The sequence below is a fragment of the Epinephelus lanceolatus genome, chromosome 6 (genome assembly GCF_041903045.1).
Source record: "Epinephelus lanceolatus isolate andai-2023 chromosome 6, ASM4190304v1, whole genome shotgun sequence".
Classification (NCBI taxonomy): Eukaryota; Metazoa; Chordata; class Actinopteri; order Perciformes; family Serranidae; genus Epinephelus; species Epinephelus lanceolatus.
The window spans coordinates 18,859,921-18,876,593 of NC_135739.1; the positions used below are offsets into that span (position 1 = coordinate 18,859,921).

Genomic DNA, 16,673 nt, shown 5'->3' on the forward strand with positions numbered 1-16,673 from the left:
GTTTTTCATCAAACTCACTTTTGGTCCTGGAGGTCCAGTGTCCCCATTCATTCCATTTGCACCAATGGGTCCCTGGTAGAAAGATCATATCTTATCACTGTTCCTATCATGGTCATCCCTTGAATAGTCCAGCTAAAGGGTAATTTATGACAAATATGGACCCCTAGCTTTAAAAGGAGAACAAAAATTTAAACTTAAAGGAAATACCTATACTGTGGCTGGCTGATTGAGCTTCATGATTATGGTAAACTCATCAACAGTTTTTATTAAGTTCATGCTGTATATCTCCATAAATACAAAAACCATGATGAAAGCATCACACACTCTAATTATGAATTTGTAAAACCCAGTCCAGCGTACACAACATGATAGAGAGCCCTTTCTCATATGGAGGCCATAGCTACATTTACATAACCATGGAGTTTATGAACTCTATGAGGTGACAAGCAATTGGACAAAGTCAGAAATACAAATGTTGACATATTGCTGGTCGGTCTTACCCGGGCTCCAAGAAGTCCATCCTGTCCCCTGTTTCCTAAATAACCTTGAAGTCCCTAAGATAGGACACATCTTTAAGAAGGTTTTTTTCCTTTCGGGTGAAATATATGACACATTATTCATTGACCAACACTTAAAATTACAGCCTCAAAATTTCAATAATTTTACTTGACAGTCTCCTTCACCTTCAGGCCTTTAGGTCCCGTCACTCCAATGACTCCAGGCATTCCCTACACAAAAGGTTTACACATATGAAACACATGGTCTCATTAACATCTACAATAGCAGCAACTTGAGGGACACAGTTTAAAAAAGACTATCAAACAGACACATAAATGGAAAACGAATGGTTGAAATTAGTTTGTCTGGGCTACATAAATCAACATGAAGTCAATCTACAAATTCAATTGTAAAGATAGGGATATAATAGAGATTAAATGTTTGAACTGGACACCGTCACAGTCACATAAGGACAGGATAAGAAACGTAGCCACATAGGAACCTTAATACCAGGCTCTCCTTCACGTCCTCTCTCTCCAGATTTTCCCATCTCTCCCTGCAAATGGTTAACACAATTACATAATTAGTGTGGATTTAGCACAATGATCAACATCTAGAATAAATTTAAATCTCCAGTCACTCATACTCACAATTGGACCTGGCAACCCAGAAAATCCAGCTCGACCCTCTCGACCCTTTGATACGAAAAATGATCAGAATTGATTACAATGTAATATCCACACTAGCATTACTTCATCAAGTGAAACAGGATACTACATTCATCACCAGCTGCCACAACGTAGCAACAGCTCGTAGTGTTTTCAGCTTGTGAGTCTGTGTGCGTCATTATGTCCTCTGAAACCTATTTTGGCAGAAACTACTACAGAGGTGGTTTTGTTTATTTTGCCAGATGTTTATATGTCTGTCTGTGGACAGATTTTATTAACATGATAACATCACAACCATGCAAAATAGAGTCATGAAACTTTACAGGTGTGTAGCTGAAGGTGTGTAAATGAAGACTGACTTAAAATATGGGTGTGGTCTAAGCAAGGGGGTCAAAAGTGGGTGTTTGTGTGTGTGTGTGTGTGTGTGTGTGTGTATGTGTGTGTTTGGGGGCGGGGGTTTGGAAGTAGGGAAGGGGCCATTGCTGCCACTACTTTACACCCCAGGCCCACATTTGTTTTAAGTCGCGGATTGGCGTATTGCAGCAAGATGGCTCTAGTGACACCTCTGGTGACTTGAGTGTATATTTGTATCAGTATTGGACTACATTACTACAAACTGTTGTGTATATATGGAATATGACCACATTTATTATGGGTTATTTCTGCCAAGTTGCCGCTATCTGACATATTTTACAAAAATTCCCTCTTTCTCATCAACATCAGTGACCAGTTAATGTGAAACTAGTATTCTATATATATTCTGCACAAATATTAAAGTGAGTGATATTGATATTTTATCAATTTTACACTAACCCCACATGTACTAAAGTACCCAGCATCAATTTGTCCTACCTTGCCGCCCCGAGGGCCAGGAACTCCTTGAATACCATTTGGTCCTCGATCTCCCTACAAAAACAATAAAGAAACAAACATGTATATGCTCTAATTCATTCACACAAATGCACAATTTTACAAACATGATTCGTTCAACTTTCTCAAAACCGACCTTCGGTCCATCTTTTCCCTGCTTCCCTTGCTCCCCCATGATACCATCAAAACCCTACGACAATGATGACAGGTATAAAAAAAACTTGATTATTACAGTTGCTATATTGTTAGTGAAATGTCTTTATTCATCACACTTATTTCACTCACACTGGGTCCAGGAGGTCCTGGTGGCCCTGTTGGTCCTCCAAGTCCCTCAAGTCCCAAAGGGCCTCGATGCCCCTTTAACCCTTGTTTACCTGGAGGCCCTGGAAGTCCCTGTGAACGAACACAACAGGACGTTGAGCTGAGTGATCGGGTCAATAAACTGATCAACAATCAACTGAACAGATTGACAGGAAAGATCAAACTCACCAGGTCTCCTTTAAACCCAGAATCCCCCCTCTCACCTCGCTTGGCTTTAGACCCCTGGAAAAGGAAAGTGCACACACACACACACACACACACACACACACACACACACACACACAAACAAACACACGCAGACAAAAAACATCTACACATTTAGCTCAGTACTTAGAGTAACAGTATAGCAGCTTGATGTGGTTAAAATCATTAAATATTGCCATATATTATAATTGACATAAACACTTTAGCTGCAGTCAATACTGAAATTGCTTTAAGTAATCTTACTGGATCACCTGAGGGTCCAGGCTTTCCTGGATTCCCATTGGCTCCCTGAAATGAGATGGAAAAAAGCTCCAACATGACAAACTCACAACAGCACATCTGAGTTCATATCTTTTCTAGTTATTAATATTGCGTGTGCAGAGGAGGTACATTTAGTCCAGGTGGTCCAGGTTCCCCTATGTCCCCTTCATCTCCTCGATCTCCCTGGTGAAACACATAGACCACAGATGACAAAGTGACCTTAAAATGATGGCTGCAACCTACTGCTTAACTGTTCCTGGTTGTTTTTACATAAAGTGTACTCACAGGGTCTCCTTTAGGACCTGGAGGTCCATCTGGTCCTGGCCTTCCCTGTGAAAAAAAACCCCAAGATGTTTTCTTTATTCATAATTTTTTGTCTTCATGTGATAAAATTGTTATGTATGAGTCCTCTATGTGGAGAGCTTTTCACAAAGAGACAGCCACTAATTTTCCAACCAACTTGGTCAAACAAACATTTGCATCAAACTAAAGCACATTATTGGTCACAACTAAGGAAAAGTCAAATAATAATCTTCATCTGGAATGCACTTCCTGTTGATATACAATCATCAATTTCTGTATCCACTTTGAAAAAACATTTAAAAACACATTTTTTAGGATGGCATTTTATGAGCTTGCAATGTTATTTGTCTGTATATGTATGTATATATATATATATAGATTCACGTGAAGCTTGTGCACAGAGCTTGTGTACAGGTATATTTATATATGTGCCCATTTGTGTGAATGCATGTTCATATTTATGTATATGTATTTGCCTTTATCACCTTGTTTTTGCTTCATTTACCTGGTTTTATTGTCTTGTGAAGCACTTTGTAACATCTGTTTTGAAGTGTGCCAATTAAGTAAATTTCCTCTTCTTATTATTATTATTTTCCTTGAAAAGGACAAAATTTTGTCTCATATTTGTGACGACATGCCCTGCCCTTATGTGTTTTATCTGCGTCTCATTGTCTCCCTTGTCTTAGAGTATTTAAGTCCCTGTCTTCCCCTCCTCTGTTGCCAGATTGTCTTTACGAGAATGCTGGAACACTCACTCAAAGGTAGTGTTTCTTGTGAGTGTGTTTTTGACTGAGTTTGCCTTTTACCACCCTTTTGCCTGTTGATTTGGATACCTTTGCCTGTGGTACTGATCACCCTTGTACTGACCTGAGCCGGATTAAAGACCCTGAACTTTTATCTGCATCTGAGAGTCTGCTTTGTGAGTCCATCTCTAGTTTATGCTTGACAGTGTTGTGGCTAAAGCTACACAATCTTTGGGCCGAAATAACATTTGCTGTTCATGCATGTTAAATTGTTGTCTTTACTGTAGAACACTTTATTGTTGTACTTGTGGTCAGATGCTTGACTTGTAAATATTTACAAAATGAGGCAGCTATCATTAACTTGGTAGATCAGTCAGTATCAGCCATGGATATTCATAGACATAGAAATGTGCCATGGAATCATGTTTATTTTTATTTTTAATATATCAATAAATAAATACAGAAAAAAAATAAAGAAAGCAAACAAGCAGATAAAACAAGCATATATTTTGGCGGGTGACAAATGTTGCTGATGACACTCTGCCTGGTTGCAATTCAATAAGCAGGAGATGAAACGCTGCCAAATCTTGCAAACTTCATTTCCGTTTAGTGCGCAACAGCCATGTTTAAGCTTAGACAACACTACCCTGTCAAAATGCGCACACTACGCAAGGGGATACATAGTGTATGCAGTGTACTACATTTAAGTGCACTAACATAAGTATTGGATTTGAGACACAGCAACTGGTTCTGTTCTGATTCTGTGGCACTATGGGACTAAACACTTCAAAAGGTTTTGTTGTACCTGAGGTCCACGGACACCAGGAAACCCAGCCACTCCATCAGGACCAGGCTCTCCCTTAAGAAACACATGTATATGTACAGTTTAGACTTTTATTAAGGTAAGTAAAGGTCACCATTACTTGGTCTCTGTGAGAAAGTCTGTAAATGTCTTGTCACCTGTGGTCCAATCACTCCTCTGGCACCATGTGCACCTTGATGACCCTGATAACATAAAATATTGTTTCATAAATATCTTTGTCAATGTGGATTACAACTTGATCAGCTAGTTGTTTACTTACTGGAGGTCCTTTAACTCCTGAGACACCTTTTACTCCGCTGGGGCCCATTTTGCCCTGAGCAGAGGACACACTTTAATACTTGCACTTCTTAATTCAATATTATTTCAGTATTTAATCCAACATCATCATTTTATCCATTTTATGAAGACAGCGTTAGAAAACTTACGGGTGGGCCTGGTGGTCCACTGAAGCCTTGAGCTCCAGTCTCTCCCTGAGAATGATCAGCAATGTATCAAACAAGAATATCAGCGTAATTAAAAGCCCCAAATACTGACTGATAATAAAGATGATTGTTATTTATATAGATATGGATAATTGACACTGACCAGAGGTCCTGATGGTCCAGGAAAACCAGAAGGACCCCTGGCTCCAGGTAGTCCCTGTAAAAATGCAACAGTTCAGATGTCAAGTGCAGAAACTCACAACAAAAAGTAATTGTTTTTAGCACAGTAAAAAAAATGTGTATTTGAATTTGCACTTTACAGTGATTTTATGATGATGATGCCACGAGGGGTTTGTCAGCGGCTGAGGCACAGTCCTCCATATCGTAGTGCCCCTGGGCAAGATAATGAACCCCAAACTGCTACTGATAACTGCAAGGTTCATTATCTTGCTGTGTTATCAGTGTGTGATTGTGAGTGGGTGCATTTATCTGATGAGCAGGCAGCACCTTGGACGGTACTACCAGTGTACGAATGGGTGTGTGAATGTGTCATTGTGGCATGACGTGCCAAAGGTGCTATATAAATTTAAGTTTCAATTTGAATCATAAAGTCATCCATACTTACTATATAGCCAGGGACACCAACAACGCCTCTGACTCCTTTATTTCCCTGGTTACAGCAAAGACAGGAAAATCAGAAACACATATAGCAGCCCTCTACTACTGACAGAGATGTGTGTATGTAGTGAATGATGAATCTGACCTTATCTCCTTTTTGTCCTCTGTCTCCCTGCGGTCCAGCCTCACCATCATAACCCTAAAGACAGAGAGAAAGTGGTTTGACAAACAAATTTAAATAAAATGCTCCAGTCCAGCAACATAGTGACAAATTTACTAAAGAACAAAAATACCAACACTCCTGAAATACCCGCTGTTAACAATCTGACAAGTAACTAACTAAAATAGTATGAGAGGTAGGCAAGGTAGATACATAGATACGCATGTATCCATAATTTCAGTCCCCATAACATTAAAAGTCCAGGCCACTCTTACCCACTCACCCAGCTCCCCTTTGCTGCCCTTCTCTCCTTTGTAGCCTTGGGGACCCTATAGCGACAAGCACAAAGAATGCGACTGCCCTTACACGTATGGATGAAAACTACATATAACAAGGTATTAAAGGCCTGTTTGACAGCATTACAACTACTAAAATACACATATATTTTATATATCTGTCAGTGGTTTTACCTGTTCTCCAGGTAAGCCTGGAGGGCCTGGATCACTGTCCTTTCCTGGGGTCCCATCTCTCCCAGGTCGGCCTTGGGGGCCTGGCAGACCCTGTGGTCCAGGTTTGCCCTGAGGTACAACACAAGATGCAGTTGCCCTGGTCTCATGACAACTTTTACTGAGGAAAAACTTCTCACCCAGAATTCCTACAATTACCAGCTAATACATCCAGGTATTCCAGCAACTATCCTGAGCAACCACTTCATTATGATATGGCAACACACCTCAATACCTGAGGAACGACCTCACAGTAAGTCACAAATGCAGTTACTCAATCCACCATAACAACCACCTTCATAGACCGAATTAAAATGTTTGTTTACAATAACTTTATAGAGGTAGAACACGCTTTACAGACATGAAATCAAGGGGCAAATGCTACCTCAATTCGTTGGTTTATAGCCACCTAAAAAAAGGCCTATCTAAAAAAAAAAACAATATCAGTTTAGGTGTACACCATATTTAGAGTATTTTCCACCGCTTTACTTCGGCATCGATTTCCAATGGGGAGTTGAAGCCATTATCTCACAGCCACCAGATTCTGCTAACATGGGAGGTGCTGGTCTACTGCCGCCTCGATCAGTTTGTATATAAAGCTGTGAAAAAATTCCACATATAGTGTGCACTTAAACTAATAGATTATTTTAAGGTGGGTCTTTTTAGGGTGGCTAACATACATTTTGCTGCTGCCTCTGTCCATAGCAATACATTGCTTAGCTCCCTAGTTGGTAGATTTGGTTTATCAAAGACACCAGCAAGGCAACACAATACATAAAATAAGCACAGCAGAAATGTCAGGCAGGTCGGAAAACTGTAATTATTAACCATGATATTTCTTTAAATGTTGTAGTTAGGGCCGAAAATGAAAACAGAAAAAAACAAGTTTAGCAAATTCGCTTATCTCCCCAACTGAAATCAATTGCCAGCTGTGATTGTTGTCCTTACAGCAATGATTCCGTCCATACATCCTATTAACTCTCTTGAAATGCTAAGCAACCACACCTAACACCCTAGCAACTGCCTAGCAACACTGCAGCAACCAACCTCTGGTAATTGTTTGCTTAATCAGCAGAACAGTACAAATACAGTTCATTGAGAAGCTTTGGCCTTTTGTAGTTTCATATTACATTGTCACAACCTGTACATATTGCTCCATACTGTTCTACATATATCAGGCAATGAGTTCAGTGTAGAGTTTTTATGGCAAGAAGAGCTGAGACTAAGTAATGTACTGTAGCATTACCTCTCTTAATGTCTGACACTTAGAGAAGTCTAAATAAGCCTTATCAATGTAGTGTATGATGGAGTGAGCCCATAAACTAGCAAAAAGAGTCTGATAAGATGCAAATCAAGTGGAGATACCTACGATTTCCCCTTGAACTCCTTTTTGTCCTTGCTTCCCAGGTATTCCAGGTGGCCCCTGGAATACAAAATTTGCCACAGGAGTCATTTTATAATCTTTCAGATAGCTGTTTAAATTTTGCCTTCTCGAGTAATCACTTTTGTGTACTTACAAGTGGTCCGTCATCTCCAAGAGGTCCAGGAGGCCCCTGAGGCCCCCTAAGTTTCTGGAGATTAAAAAAAACAAAAACACATTGTCTTATATTTCAGTCACAACATGTCCTACATGTTTTGTTTTTTTTTTTTACACTAAACTGTATTTACACTATAAATAAAGTTATGATACATTATGTTGTTGGAGTTCTGAGCTGCTGTGCAGGATTTTGACTAACTTGTATTTAGGGTTGCAGTGATAAGGTATTAAGGATTAAGGTATACTGCAATAAAAGTTGACAGTTATCATACAGTATATATTTTGCTTATCTATGATACTGAAAAAAAGCAACTAGATGGAGAATCTCCCCTTTATTTTAGTTATTTTCTAAGGGAGACTTTTTACACAAACTTCCATTAACAAAATGGTATCAAGTTTCAATTATAGTGATAAAACATTTGTCGACCCAAGAGTAACCCTTCCATTTTCATCCCTTTACAGGTCATTGTGGTTGATTATAAAATAAATTCTTAAATACCATGATACCATGAAACTGCAATATTTTCTGAGACTGTTATCGTACCATAAAAATCTCATACCATTGCAACTCTACTTTTATCAGTGAAAGGAAAAAATGGATTTTCTGGGCAATAATTTTTGTAAACAAACAACCTACCGGCCAGGAAGAAGTCAGCATTTTATAGATCTTGGTTTTCTGCAAGAGAATGACAGAGAAAGTATTCCTGTTATAATGTAAACCTGTTTATACCACAAATAGTCCTCAAACAAGCTGCACTGAATATAACAAACAATCAGAGCAGTAACCACAGTCCCCACACATTTTCATGGACAAAATTTCAAAACTTTTTAATGACTTTTCAAGGACCCTTTTTTTTTTTTTTTACTTGCCCTACTTGCCAATATTTATAATGACAGCTCACTGGTTACACGGAGGGAGAGACAGAATGCAGGGAGAAATTGAAGACAAGTTTGTGATGGTAAACTAAATGTCACACATCAAAACGTTAGAGCTACATCTTATTGATATCTCCAGCAAATAAATTTGCTGTTATGCTACATTACAAGGAAACTTATCAATGGAAGACCATGGTACATACAACAAAGTCCAAGACTTTTCCAAAGCTTTTAATGATTTTTACTACTATCGTGACTTCTCCAGGTTTGGAAAATGTGCTTGTGAAATTCCGTGACTTTTTAAGGTTTTCCATGAGCATGAGAATCCTGAATAATCCAAGCATGAGGAATGTAATTTTGCTTATAAAAAAAAGGACTTCTCTATCATTAAATGTGAATCTAAATCAAAATATTTGCTATGTAGGACTTTTGTCTGGTTTGTGGTATATTAAATCTTTTACCATGGAATATGTAGAGGTGGCAAGAGTCAAGGATGCGAAACATTTATACCGATATACACATGACTACATGAGTAACACTGTGACTGATATTTATATGCTGGTATAATATACTCATACTACAAGTCTGTTATTTTGTGAGCTCAATATACAGACAAAATCAGTACTTTTGTGAAAACCAGTAAAACAGCCATAATATAACCTATTTTACTGCATATCTCCATATTCATACTTTCAGCGTAAATCCAAACTAGTGTGTAGCACCACCAATGAGCAAGTGGTCACTTGGTCAGAGCTTCAACAGCAGTTTACCTTGAACACCTCCCACTCTTCTTCAGAGGTTTTAAATACAACAATGGCAGGCATCCCAGGCGGACCCACAGGGCCTCTGTATCCTGTCCGTCCGGTCCTACCCATAACGCCTTGATAACCCTGAGAGGACAGAAAACAATATGACTGATGCAGAAAACAGGATGAGTCTAGATTATATTGTTTACGCATCCATCAACATGGACAGAGATAAAAATCTGAACTGATAATCGAGGCTGCATTTAACCAATTTTGATGACTAGGCATCAGAATACCAGGAGGAGCTAACCAAAAAAGCCTTCAGATATAAACTGCCTATCAAGCTGTTGGGGCTGTTGTTGCATCATTTAGCTTCTAGAGCTGAGGTTGATAGTTTAAGATGATTTTAAACCTGTGTGAAATAAATCGAATCTGATTGTGATGCCCTCAGAAGATTAAACTGCAGAGGTGTTGCTGTATCTGAGGTTTAATCAGGAGTGGAGGTTGTTGATTATGTGACAAACTATCACAAGTCACGTATATGAAAACGGGACTGATGGTTTTGTTTGGTTTAAGCAAAGTAGATAGGTGAGGGCTCATATACAGTAATCCAGTGATTGGTGATACTGGACATAAGTTATGCAGAAACACAATTTTAACTTAAATTAATTAAAATCTAATAGAATGTAAAGCTGTCTCTGCTACATACATCAAGACAAAAATTGGGAGAGGGAATTGAACACTGAAATTACAATGGAAGAATGGCTTAATATGTGCAAAACACAACACACCACCTCAAACTCAAAGATATGGAGGGAGTGTGGGTGGAAAAATTAACCTGCTACTTCATTACACCTAAAATATAGAATAAAGAAAGCAAGTGGAAAGATGGTCGACAGTTAAATTAATTACTCAATTCATTGACAATAAAAATGCATAAATGTGACATTTATTAATAAAAAATGAATTTGTATCAAATAAAAAAATTAAACATTGTCTCTAAATTGAACAGTTTCTGATAGACATCTGTTTGAAATGCAGTTTAGTTTAACGTTAACTGTAGAGTTCCCACTGAACTCAGCACAAAGCTGCAGGAAAGTAACACTGAGAGTAACATATCCTTTAACTTCAGTTAAGCTTGTCACATGCACATCTAGCTGACACAGAGCAACACAAACATACTGCCACATTCTTCTTCTACTACTTTATTCTTACAGTATCTGGTTTGACTGACCAACTCCTGTGAAAAATGTGTGGGTATTTAGCTTTCTTGTTACTGCTCTTTAACTGCCACTGTTTAACATCGTTTCTTTGCTATTTTATAACACAAACAGCTTGTCTGCCAACTATTTATCCAATATGTTTATCAAATTATTTCAGCTGATTATCCGTTAATTTAAGATATCCATTTTAGCCATGTAACATTATCCATTACTGTTAGCTAATGTGAACCATTTATCACTTTGAGCTAATTCAACTGTTTATCTATTATTGACAGATAACTGTTTTAACCATTTAGCTATACATTACCCTTAGTGTACAATTTAAATTTGTAATTATCTGTTTTTTAAGAAGAAGATATACTTTATTAATCCCTGAGGCGAAATTCAATTTTTTTCACTCTGTTGTCATATACACACAGACCCTAAATACACAAACTGGACCTATAAATGCATTGAATGCAGAGATGTCAGAGTGAGGGGACTGTCTTGGACAGGCACCCTGAGGTGCTCAGGGGCACTAAGGCAGTGCCCTGGCACCTCTCCAGCTACCAGCCCACGCTCTATGCTTGGTCCGTACAAGGACATGAACCGGTGAACCTCCAGTTTCTAAGCCTCCAAGTCCCTGTGGACTGAGCTACTACTGCCCTTTGTGCAGTGTTGAGCTACTGTAGCTGACACTATATGAGGATAGCCTATATTTTTAAGTTCAAATTGTAATCTCTATTTTTTCCATGTACCCAAGAGTGATGTATAAGGTGATGTATTATTATAAAATGCATAGTACAATCTTCATTGAAACTTCAGAAATACTCCCTGCAGTACAAGCACCCCTGTATCACTGGTCTACACTGCTGCAGGGCAGACAAGTGTCTGTAAACCAAAGCTATGACATAATGTAGACCATGCTGAAAGTAGTTTCTAGCTGCACACTAGGGTTGCATGGTTGGACAGTATATTGGATACTATCTGATTAACACTATGAGCAATTCAACTCAAGTTACAGTCTTTTGATTAATTGTTGATACAAAAAAGATTTCCTGATTCAATACATACTTTGTCTCCTTTAGGCCCTGGTAGTCCTGTCAGCCCAGGTGGACCCTGCAACCCCTGATGAAAGAGTGAGGAGATGCAGTTAGACATGGAAAATCATCACTATCAAAAATAATGTAGGCTACTGTAACCTAAATACAAAAGCAACCCATCAGGATTTATTGCTAAAGTTTTAGGTTAAACTTGAACTTCACTTATCCCTGACAGAGGGCAGTGAAACTAGAGCAGAAATGCAGATATCGAGGATTTATTATATCTGAATTCTGATTATTCTAATCGTTTTTTGTGGTATTGGTTGAGGGTATTGAGGGGAGATTTTGAACCTCTGGTGTAAACACACAGTCTTTAGAGATATCAGGAAAGTTACAGTACCCCAGTTTAGCCAGAGGAGGGTGACAATGGCTTTCAGGGAAGAGAGTAACCCCTCCCTTCTAACACACACACACACACACACACACACACATTTGCATGGCTGTCTAGGTGCTAGAATTGACACAGATATATGCTGCCATCTCAGTCATCAAATCAGCTCCACGCAAACTCAATTTCATCCAAGGTCATGACAGAAGATGAGATGAGAATATCACACAAATGTGATTAAAAATTTCCTATGCAGTTTGTTTATGCATTCATAACATCATTAAAACTCTGTCCTCAGTGTCATTCTGAATAACCCTGACATTTAAAGTATACCACGACCTGACCGACAAAAATAACTCCAAATGTGAAATCTAGATTTGATTGATTTTGAACATTTACACATGTAAATGTAAACAAGTCTTACCCTGATCCCAGGTCGTAATCCTGCCCCGTGATGTCTGACTGTGTATACAGGAGGCTGATTGGCTGCTTTAACAGTCTGCAGTGGAGGTACAGTCTCTAATTGGATGGAGGAGTCTTCAGTGCCAACATGTGAGATCCGATCAGGTGAGGAATGATTATAATCCTCAGAAATGTCAGTGTCATCATCATAACTTTCTTTCTCCATGGCTGCATGGCTGTGCACTTCCTCCTCCTCTAAATCCATCTCACCTTCATCAGTCTCTATCCCACTCTCCTGCGCTCCACCTGGTAGTCGTTGTTGTGGTGGTGTTTCTGTTCTGGGTGAAACAGTTTGCAAGCTGTCATCCATTTCTTCTTTTTCTTTTATCTCACTGGCTGAAACATTAACAATCTCATCCACCATTTTCTTGGTACTTAGTTCTGCGCTTTGTAATGTGGGAGTTGCAAGAGTCAGGTTTTGGGCTGGATCTTTCTCAGGTGCAGCAAAGTCCTCAGTTACATTTTCTTCTGTCTGTCTTAAGAGTTTAACAGGTGGGTCTACTGAAGCTGGAGGTGTAATGACTAGTGGCAATGCCTTTGTCCCCCCTTCAATCGAAGGGTACATGCTGGAAGTTACAAACCCTGGTTCTGTGATGGGGCCTGAGATAAGAGTAGACCTCGTAGCAAACTGTGGCCCATTAGAGAAAGATGCCTGTGTACTTGCGGTTTCTGTATCTCTTGATAAAACACCTGGAGCTGTGGGGGTTTCAATATGAACACTGAGGCCTGAAGTGGCTGTTGCAACACTTTCCAAGATAGATGCATCACTTGTCCAGGAGCTCTCCTTTGCCGCAAGAGTTGGTGGATGAACTTGCTCCTTGTACTGAGTGGTTTGAAGTGTGTGGACAAAAGGAGTCCAGGGTGTGATACTTCCTTCTGTGCTCCATGGCTCCTTCACTGTCTCTAATATGTCAGGCTGTACAGTAGAAAGCTGCTCATTTCCAGTCAGAGATGGAAGCTGTGGCTCAGTGTCTCCACCTTGATTTTCTTCCTCACTCGCAGCTGTTGGTTTGACCTTTTCTTTGTTGGTTGAGGCAACAGTCAGAGTGTCAGTGTCAGTGTTCACTACAGCTTTGGTGTCTGCATCCTCTGGATCAGGATGTGACTTCAGAGGGGACGTGCTGCTCACTGGATCCAGTCTGGGTGTCAGCTCAGTGGGAGCAGTCTGTAGAGTCGTGTCATGCGTGGGATTTTCTGGTCTGGCTGATACTGTGATCTCAGGCTGAGTGGTCACCTCATCTATAGCTGCAACATCCTTAAAAAGATTTATAGGAGGAAAACATTACCCTGTGTCTCCATTTTACAGTCTTTAGTGAGAATAACATTAACCTGAGAGAAGGAAGATTCAAGATTTATCAGTGAATCCTGCTCACCGATCCGTAATTTCCATTCTCCTATGTAGCATTACTGAATAGTTTCAAAGCAGGCAAAAGCATAGGTTTCATTTAAACATTAGGGGGAGGTCATATTAAGGCATTTTTGAGCATCAAACACTTTATTCCCTGCATTCTGATGACTTGTATACACAAATTTGGGCCTTTTCTGCATCTACTTATGGTGGAAATGTCTTAATTTGTGTAAAGGAAATCACTAAATTCAGGTGCCAGGTGACAATTCAAAATATAAAACAAGAGACCATCTTGCTATAATCACAAAAGCCATAATGCTGATATGCGACTTAAAATAAATGTGGGCCAAAGGGGTATAATCAACCCATATTGAAAAATGAAATGCACCGTCCTCTTTCTGAAATAATACCAGAAGTAAACTGTTAGTATAAAGATGGTGTCTTCCTTACTTATCCTACATGCATGTAGTTGACAGAGCTTTGACGCCACTTACAACCAGATGTAGCTCCAGCCTCTCACACATTAGCCAATCCCATTGGCAAAATTGGGTTAGGACTCATAGTAGAGGACTAGATCTGTTAATTTCTTTTGCAGCAAATACAGCGATTGAACAGACACTGACAGGCAACAGTAGTTATATTTTCATGTGGTCATGTCCCTACCGTCCCTACCAAATTCTACACCCCTGGAAGCAAGAATGGATTAGTCCATTGTTGGACAATAAGTAAACAAATAAACCACAGCTGTTAAGTAATAATATTAACTAATGCACAAAGCATATGATACAAACAAACTGCATACAAGAACAAAGACCAAGCCGTTGCTTCCATTGCACAGTTTAGTTTTGAGCTCTCTTTGGTGGAGTGAAAACAGTCTGTTCAGAAACGTAAACAGTCCCATAGAAAAAGACTTGGTGGAATCACACACAAGTAAAACATGCAGTTAGAGTCCAAAGCAAATCACATTTTATGACGGAAAACCTCTCTGAGACAAACATTCCCTGTGTGGCTTCCACAAACAGACAGACAGCCAGACAGCCAGCCAGCCAGACAGCCAGACAGACAGACAGACAGACAGACAGTACTGTACAGTACTGTACAGTACTGTACAGTACTGTACAGTACAGTACTGTGGATTTACACTTTGAAGGCTCATACATTCACACTAACATGCCATCAATAAATAAACAGTAGCACTACCATCTCAGGTCGAACAAACTTACTCTTCAGAACTGCAAACAGTGGATGATGGATGTGATGGAGTGGGGTTGGGAGATTATCAAAGGCCTTATACACACTCAGTTCACCAACTCACTTATTTTGCCTAATTAGACCTCCTCTAATGAGACTGTGTGGGCGTGTACAAACTAAGCTTAACTGATACCTCACTGCCTGTTTGCTTTGTTGCATGAAATTTGATGACCTCACATAATTCCTACCATAGCTCCACCTAACTTTAATTTGTTTCATAAAGTCAAACACTTACTGTGGTTCAAATCAAAGTCAGACTTCAGACAGATGTCTGAATTCACTCGTTGTACAATTCTGTTTCATTCTTGACTGCCCTAAAGGGGCAGTTAACCCCACACAACAAGGTCTGTGGATTGTCTGAGTATCCAGGTGATTTTTGGAAATAAACATTACTGTTTACTGAATTTTTCAAATGTGTTTTTTGGCACTTTGAGCACCACAAGCTGAGTGTCATCGAATTCCATCATATTCCAGAGAAGGCAGACTTCTCAATGGCCGATATTTCCAACATTTGGCAACTCACACCAAAACAATCTAGACGGATGAATAGTACTACAGGTAAAAGAAAACGTATGTATTTTTGATTTTGGGGTGAGCTGTCCCTTTAAGTAGGATCAACCTGCCATGAATCCTGCTTAAATTAGGACTTTTTCATAATAAAAAAAAACATGACAGAAAATGATTTCCCTGTGGAAGAATTGAACATTCAAAATGACATTTTACTGGAAAATTCAAAGACTGTAACACAAAAAAAGATCATAGCATCTCAAATCTCAATGCAGTGCTAACCATGTTCGTCTTAGAGTGGCTAACATGTTAGGCTTATAATAAGTCAGCCTTTGCTTTTGTGAAACTGTGAAATATTCATTAAACTAAGAGTAAATAAGACTGACCTAACACGACAGACCAATGTGAAATATCTTAACACTGGCCCCAGAGGTCTCATCAGCCATTATTACTGAAAACACATATGTGGAAGTGCCAGGCCTTTATCTATAATATAGTAGATTTGGTTATTAAATATTATGCATTAAAAGCAACAAAAAGGATATTTTGGATTAGCACAACAGCAAGCCATTCCCAATTAGACTGTTTATTGTTTGTTATGCTCGACGTAGCTCTGTGCTTGGCTGTTAAGTTCTAATAGAAGGAAACATGTCAATAAAACAGAGGCCATCAGGATGTAGTGTGTTATTTGTACCTGTGTGTTTGCGAGAGCTGAGCAGGTGCTGCTGTGATCTTGACAGTGCTGCTCTGCTGCTTCAGGATCTCCTAAGACAAAGATCATCTGCTGGATGGTGCCCTGAACACACCACAGACACACAGGAGACAGAACATGACCAGCTTAAAGAGTTTTAGCCCAAAATGTGGCTTACAGCTTTAGTGAAATGAGTTTTAATTCTATGTATGTATATATGTATTA

At 39.2% G+C, this 16,673-nt stretch overlaps 1 protein-coding gene across 1 annotated transcript in view; it reads right to left on the reverse strand.

Moving 5' to 3' along the window:
• Positions 1-16,673, reverse strand: part of LOC117253558 (uncharacterized) — a 30,886-nt gene that overhangs the window by 9,777 nt on the left and 4,436 nt on the right. The window contains exons 2-29 of the mRNA XM_078169116.1: positions 16,452-16,553; positions 12,614-13,906; positions 11,833-11,886; positions 9,581-9,700; positions 8,572-8,610; positions 7,915-7,968; positions 7,767-7,820; positions 6,362-6,469; positions 6,167-6,220; positions 5,877-5,930; positions 5,739-5,783; positions 5,277-5,330; positions 5,117-5,161; positions 4,951-5,004; positions 4,829-4,873; positions 4,674-4,727; positions 3,108-3,152; positions 2,952-3,005; positions 2,805-2,849; positions 2,526-2,579; positions 2,322-2,429; positions 2,173-2,226; positions 2,019-2,072; positions 1,149-1,193; positions 1,001-1,054; positions 684-728; positions 501-554; positions 19-72 (exon numbers count right to left, since the gene is read on the reverse strand). Of these exons, the coding sequence (XP_078025242.1) occupies positions 19-72; positions 501-554; positions 684-728; positions 1,001-1,054; positions 1,149-1,193; positions 2,019-2,072; positions 2,173-2,226; positions 2,322-2,429; positions 2,526-2,579; positions 2,805-2,849; positions 2,952-3,005; positions 3,108-3,152; positions 4,674-4,727; positions 4,829-4,873; positions 4,951-5,004; positions 5,117-5,161; positions 5,277-5,330; positions 5,739-5,783; positions 5,877-5,930; positions 6,167-6,220; positions 6,362-6,469; positions 7,767-7,820; positions 7,915-7,968; positions 8,572-8,610; positions 9,581-9,700; positions 11,833-11,886; positions 12,614-13,906; positions 16,452-16,553 (2,895 nt within the window). The remainder of the gene's footprint in view (positions 1-18; positions 73-500; positions 555-683; positions 729-1,000; positions 1,055-1,148; positions 1,194-2,018; positions 2,073-2,172; positions 2,227-2,321; positions 2,430-2,525; positions 2,580-2,804; positions 2,850-2,951; positions 3,006-3,107; positions 3,153-4,673; positions 4,728-4,828; positions 4,874-4,950; positions 5,005-5,116; positions 5,162-5,276; positions 5,331-5,738; positions 5,784-5,876; positions 5,931-6,166; positions 6,221-6,361; positions 6,470-7,766; positions 7,821-7,914; positions 7,969-8,571; positions 8,611-9,580; positions 9,701-11,832; positions 11,887-12,613; positions 13,907-16,451; positions 16,554-16,673) is intronic.